Here is a 7,142-nt window from a genome sequence, read left to right as displayed (position 1 = left end):
ACCTTTGAGGACATTGCCCTCTTCTTCTCCAGGGAGGAATGGAGCCTCCTTGATGAGGGTCAGAGACAGCTGTACCTGAATGTGATGCTGGAGAACTTTGAACTTCTATCCTCCCTGGGTAAGACCCTCACTGTCACCAGTGACCTGGACTTGGCTTTGCGATTTCCCAGGCCCCATCTCCCAGGGTGTGCTCTGTCCTCCCATGTAGACTGTGGTACTGCTTGGTTTTCCAGTTTCCTGGGTAGTTGCCGTCCTGGGGAGGGTTGGTCTGTTTCTGCTGCTCCCTTCTATTCCTGAAGCTCCAATACTCCCCGCTGCACTAAATTCACAGGGAAGGACTTGTGGTTGGTAGTGTTGCAGGAAGCCTAAGGAATTCCAACTTGATCAGTGAGGAAAGCATTTTCTATATTCCTGTTGTTCATTTGTATGTATTTCTTGAAGAACTGCCTCTAAATCCTTATCCTGTTTGTTAACTGTATCTTTTGGTTGAAGAGTACCCAGTGGTGAGCACATCTGGAGGAAGTGTGAACTGATTGTACCTGGGATCTGGTGTGGGGACTTAAAGGCGAAGCATAAACCCACGCGTCGCCCAGACCTTAAATGGCATTGCCCTCTACCTTCCTCTCCCCAATCCTTCCCACCCAACCCAGCTGTTCTGCTGAGGGCCATGCAGTGAGTAATGGGACTGTGATGAGAGAGCAGCCTGCACTGGCATTAGGGCCTGGTGTCCACAGTAACCAGGTGTCCCAGAGGAGATTGAGTGTGGGGGAGGTGTGTAAGGGGTAGAATTACTGGTTCTCTGAAAGGCAGCTCTGGTTTTCATTGTTTATTTTTAATGAAGTTATATAGAGTTTGCTTTTGGGAATAAAGTCATTGCATTGTTATTATCCTGCAGTATAGTATTAATATACCTTTATTATTCACTGGGAACTCCAACAATGCGTGTGAATTTCTGTCTATATTGCAGTATTCTCTTTATTGTGCTGATCAGAAGTGAATCCACAATGTCTCCAAGCGATTCCTTCATATGATTTGCTAGTATTTTCTCCTGTTCTCTAGATTGCCTTTCATTTAGTTTTGTTTACTGCTGTGCTGTGAAGAAGGTTTTTTTTCTTTATTTGTTGCAATCTGCAGTTTATTTTTTCTACTTTTTCTGGTGGTTGGTGTCACATTCAGAAAATCCTGTCCCAAACAAATCTCCAAGACTTTTTGTCTTGGTTGTCCTGAGGAATTTAAACTTTTAGCGCTGACATTCAATTCTGTCCTGCAGGTTGAGTTAAATTTTATCAGTGGTGTCCAGTTTTGTGGTTTTACATGTGAATGTCGATATATGCCTGCACCATTCCTTGAAGGAACTATCTTTCCTTTTTTCTGTGGCTTGCAGCTTTGACAAAGATTACTTAGAAGTATGTGCCTGGGTTTATTTCTCTGTTTTCTGTTCTGTTCTGTTGATATATGTGTCTGTGTTTCTCCAGCAACACACTGCTTGCTTGCTTTCTCTTTGTAATAAATTGAAGCCTGGAAGTGTGATGCCACCAGCTTTGTTCTCGCTCAAGATTGCTTTTGTTAATGGCGGTCTTTTGATTCCATTGCAAGATTCTCTATTCATTTCTTTGTAAAGTACCATTGGAGTTATTGGGATTGCATTTAATCTGTAGTTTGCCTTGTGTACTATAGCTGTTTCCACCATATTTCATTTCTAAATCCATGAACACAGGTTGTTTTTCAACTGATTTGTGTTTCCTTCCTTTCCTTTCATCTCTGTCTTATAGTATTCAGTGTACAGATGTTTCACTTTTTGGTTGAATTTATTCCTGCGGGTTTTATTGTTTTTGATGCTATTTTCAATTTCGTTACCCTTTTCATGTTTTTAATCAAAGAATTTATTGCTAGTGTGTAGAAGTGGAACTAATGTTTATACATTTATTTTGCATCCTGTAACTTTTCTGAATTTAATTCTTTATTCTTCTTTTATCTTCGCCCGAATAGTGAGGATATTTTTCCCATTGACTGTTTTTTAGAGAGAGAGTGGGAGACAGAGAAAGAGAGAGAGAGAGAGAGACAGACAGACAGACAGAGAGAGAGCAACATTGGTTGGTTGCCTCCCACATGTGCCCATAGTGAGAGGGAGGATCGGACCTGCAACCCAGGTACCTGCCCTTGACTGAGAATCGAACCCTGGCCCTCCAGTGCACAACCTAGCACTCTCATCGGTGAGCCACAGTGTCTAGGGATATTTAGTTATTCTTTAAATTATTTATTTATTTATTTAAATATAAGTATTTCTTGTTTCCGAGAGGAAGATGAGAGAGAGATAGAAACATCAGTGATGAGAGAGAGTTATTGATCAGCTGCCTCCTGCACGACCCCCACTGGTCATTGAGCTCGCAACCAGTGCAAGTGTCCTAAAAAAGAATTGAATTGTGGCCTCCTAGTTCAGGAGTCAATGCTCAACCAGTGAGACATACCTGGCAGCATTTATTTATTGATTTTAGAGACAGGAAGGTAGATAGAGAGGGAAACATTGATGTGCTGTTGTACCCATCTAAGCATTTATTGGCTGTCACCTACATGTGCCCTGATGGGGGATCAAAGCCACTGCCTTGGTGCATCCGGACCACATACTCACCACAACTGAGTGACCTAGACAGGATTCTGAATTTGTTTATTAATTTCACAAGCTCATAGTGGGATCTTGACAAATTTCGCTATGGAGGGTCATGTCATCTCCTAACATAAACATCTCTTATGATGCATTAGGTTCATAGTGACAGGTATAATGTCTTATCTTTCATTTCTTTTTTTAAAAAATATATTTTATTGATTTTTTTACAGAGAGGAAGGGAGAGGGATAGAGAGTTTGAAACATCGATGAGAGAGAAACACCGATCAGCTGCCTCCTGCACACCACCTACTGGGGATGTGCCCACAACCAAGGTACATGCCCTTGACTGGAATCAGACCTGGGACCCTTCAGTCTATAGGCCGATGCTCTGCATACTGATCCAAACCACCATTTAGGGCTCTTTCATTTCTTTTTTAACTTATTTGAGGCTTTGTTTTTGGTTGTTTTTTTGTTTTTGCTTTAATGTAGCTAAAGGCTTGCACATTTTAATATATTTCTAAAATATACCTTTTAGGTATTTTTGTCTTGTCTCCCTTTTATTTATGTTTGTTCTAATATTTATGGTTTCTTTCCTTTGAAACCTTTGGTTTACTTTCCTGTTGTGTTTCTAGTTTCCTGAGGTGCAATGTTAGGTTCTTTGAGATCTTTTGTGACAATGTAGGCATTTATCTCTATAAAATTTCCCCTTAGAATTCCATTTTCTGAATGTTATACATAAGCTTTGGTAGGTTGTTTTGTTATTTCCTTTGTCTCTAGAGTTTTTTGAGATCACTTCTGTTTTTGGCTACCCTGAAAGTCTTATGTATTTATTATTATTTTTACAGAGGAGAAGAAATGGAGAGAGAGAGAGAGGGAGAGAGAGAGAGAGAGAGAGAGAAGAGAGAAGAAACATCAATGGGCTGCCTCTGCACACATGCAAACCAGATATGGAACCCACATTCTTATATGTGCCCCAACGGGAATCAAACCCTGTACCCTTCGATACACTGGACGATGCTCCAGTGAACTGAGTCACACTGGCCAGGGCATTCTGTGGTTTTTAAAGACAAAATTTTCCAGTTTTTTGGATAACAGGCCAGTAGGATCAATGAGAACAGAAATACAGTGGCTGATAGTGGTAACGCTGACCCTTTATTTTTTATTTTTTTATTTTTATTTTTTGAAGGGGGAAATTGAAATGTATTGAGGGCTCACAGTGTGTTAAGGATTTTACAAACATTTGCCCTCGCAGTGTTTTACAGGTCAGGAAACTGAGGTTAAATAAGTTGCCCAAGGTCATGCAGCCAGAGGTGGCAGAGCTGGGAGGCCACCCAGGTTTTTATGACTCTTCATGCTTTACCACCCAGTTGTATAGGCACACAGTCCCTTATGCTTAAACACCCTGGACATGCCTTGCCCTGGCCATAGTGCCCCTGACAAATCAGAGAGAGTTACTCTCATGCTGGGGATCAGGGGGTGGGGCCGGACTTGATTATTTTCTCCTTCCAGTGCTGTAAGCAGGGTATCTCCCCCGCAGCCTGAATACCCATGCAGTACAGGACAGAAGCTCTCCCAGGCCAGAGGAGCAGAGGCAAGCAGCAGGGGCCCCAGAGGTAGGAGAGAAAGGAATAACAGTGGGTATACAGCGAGTTTCTTTCTGTGTCAGCCAGTGCAAGGGAATGCCGGAGGCTGCTGGTCCCAACCAGCTGGGGCCTGTAGCCCCAGCATTCACCTGGATCTGTTCAATGTAGCAAGAAGCCCACATCAGAGCCCTGTCTCCCGGGTTCCCCCATTGAGACTGAGGCTGTGGGGGGCGAGTACCCTGCTCAAGCCTGCGGCCAGACAGGAGGGCGCCACAGGGAGGAGCCGGAGCTCAGATCCCCGCAGCTTCTAAGATGGAGACTGTCGGCCTGGCCGTCCCCACTGGCCCCGGGGCACCTGCTTATGCCCATGGGCTCCATTCCCACCAGGGTCCGGGGTCTTCCTGGACATCTGGAGGAAACGAGTGACCAAGGCCCAGCCCAGCCAGCTCCCCTTCAAGTCCCGCAGGGAATGGGCAGGTGTAGGGCCCCAGGGCAAGGGGACCTTCTGGTAGGTGGGAACAGGGCGCTGTTTCCCGGCTGAATGAGCACGTAGCAACTTGGGGGAAGGGCAGTGGGCTGGATGGAAGAGGCAGGTTTCGAGCAGAGCTCAGTGTTGCTAGAGGAGGCATTGCCTGGGTCCCTGTGTGACCGTGGCAGCAGCAGCGGTGGCGCAGGAGCCGGATGAGGAGGTCGGTGCCCGGGTGGGGTGAGGGAACCTGAGCTGTCGCTGAAGCTGCAAGGAGGGGGCTCTGCTCTGAGGGCGGCTGGGCTGCAACTTGGGGGAAGGGCAGCGGGCTGGATGGAAGAGGCAGGTTTCGAGCAGAGCTCAGTGTTGCTAGAGGAGGCATTGCCTGGGACGCTGTGCGACCGTGGCAGCAGCAGCGGTGGCGCAGGAGCCAGATGAGGAGGCCGGTGCCCGGGTGGGGTGAGGGAACCTGAGCTGTCGCTGAAGCTGCAAGGAGGGGGCTCTGCTCTGAGGGGCTGCGGCTGGGCTGCTGCCACCCCCGGGGCCCGCCGCCTGAGCTTGGGGAAGCAGGGCGCCACCCAGGGCGGCCAGCCCTCCAGCAGGTGGCAGCTGCGGGCAGCGGTGCAGGCGCCCAGGGGAGGTCCTGACCCTTTATTTTTATTAAATATATATTTATTGATTTCAGAGAGGAAGAGAGAGGGAGAGAGTGATAGGAACATCAGTGATGAGAGAGAATCATTGATTGGCTGTCTCCTGCACACCCCCCAGTGGGGACTAAACCCGCAATCTGGTCATGTGCTCTTGACCAGAATCTTACCTTGGATCCTTCAGTCCACCAGCCCATGCTCTGTCCACTGAGCCAATCCAGCTAGGGCAGACCCTTTTTTAAAAATACATTTTTATTGATTTATGAGAGAAAAGGGGAGAGAGAGAGTATCACTGATGAGGTGCTTCCTGCATGCCCCCAACTGGGACTGAACCTACAACAAAAGGGTGCATATGCCCTTGACTAGAATAGAGCCTAGGACCTTTCAGTCCGCAGGCTGACACTCTATCCACTCAGCGATCCAGGTAGGGCTGACCCTTGCTTTATTTATTTATTTATTTTTATTAACCCTTGTTTTTGACGTTAGGTATCTTCAAATGTGTTTGCTCACCCAGTTTCCTGTCATCCTTCCTTTGCAGTTGTCCTTACTTGGTATTCAGTGTTACTATTTTTCTTTATGGTACTCTGATTCCCATTTCCTATGGGGGTGTTTTTCTCATGGATAGCTGTCTCCTTACTCTGGGATGGGGAATGATTCTCTATCTCTGATTCTGCCCATCTTACTTATGTTACTCTCATAGGTGTTTTGCCTGTGAGCTCATTTGTGCTTTGTTGTTCTACCACAGTGCTGACCATCCATCTTATAAGTTTTCCTTTTAAGATTTGCATCATTGCCCTAACCAGTTTGGCTCAGTGGATAGAGCGTTGGCCTGCGGGCTCAAGGGTCCCAGGTTCGATTCCGGTCAAGGTCATGTACCTTGGTTGTGGGCACATCCTCAGTAGGAGGTGTGCAGGAGGCAGCTGATTGATGTTTCTCTCTCATCGATGTTTCTAACTCTCTATCCCTCTCCCTTCCTCTCTGTAAAAAAAACAATAAAAATATACTTAAAAAAAAAAGATTTGCATCATTTATCCCATGCAGTTGCTCAACTGAGATTGAAGAGGCAGAATCCTTTGTGCATCACAGAAGAAACATGGCTTTGTCAATGACAGGCTAGACCCAGAGGCAGTCTTGCCTTGGTGAAGGGCTGAGGGGGCGGTTTTAACGCGTGGGCTTTGTTACATTCATAACTAGGAAGCCATTTTGTTCATCAATGTTTTGTTACCATTGCCCACTCCTCACCCAATTCTACTTCTTGCTTAATGTTGACTCTTTGCCTACGTCTCAGTTTTAATAGTGATCATTCTACTCGGATTCCCAGCCCATGGATGACTTTATTTTAATTTTTTTAAATGTTTTTATTGAATTCCTAGATGGAGATGAAGGGAGAAGGATAAATAGAAACATCGATGAGAGACAAACATAGATAGGCTGCCTTCTGCATACCCATTACTGGGAATTGAGCCCAAAACTTGGGCATGTGCCCTGACAGGGAATCAAACCTCCGACCTCTTGGTGCATGGAGACATGCTCAACCAAGTCACACGAGCTGGGCAGTGATGAGAACTTTTAAAAATATTTTTTAACAATCTACTCTATTCTATAATTCAGACTATTTCATGAATGCCTACGTTTTCACTTTATACCCTTCTGTGCTTCTGAACTTCTTTAAAATGAACTGTGTGACAATTTCAGAAAAGGAACCCTGAGGAAGTGAACAATACTATTTAGTGGACACGTAAATTGTCATAACTTTTTTCAGGCAATTTGGTGACATGTATCATAAATCTAAAAAATATATAAATTCTTTGACCTGGGAATTCCACTTCTGGAACTATTTG

At 45.3% G+C, this 7,142-nt stretch overlaps 1 protein-coding gene across 1 annotated transcript in view; it reads left to right on the top strand.

Moving 5' to 3' along the window:
- Positions 1-7: 7 nt before the first annotated feature.
- The window catches only part of LOC102762968 (zinc finger protein 239-like), a 10,865-nt gene continuing 3,730 nt past the window's right edge, over positions 8-7,142 (top strand). The window contains exon 1 of the mRNA XM_015571194.1: positions 8-118. Coding sequence (XP_015426680.1) covers positions 85-118 — 34 coding nt within the window. The 5' untranslated portion in view covers positions 8-84. The remainder of the gene's footprint in view (positions 119-7,142) is intronic.

Source organism: Myotis davidii, unplaced genomic scaffold (genome assembly GCF_000327345.1).
Source record: "Myotis davidii unplaced genomic scaffold, ASM32734v1 scaffold887, whole genome shotgun sequence".
Lineage (NCBI taxonomy): Eukaryota > Metazoa > Chordata > Mammalia > Chiroptera > Vespertilionidae > Myotis > Myotis davidii.
This window is presented reverse-complemented; position numbering and strand designations above follow the sequence as displayed.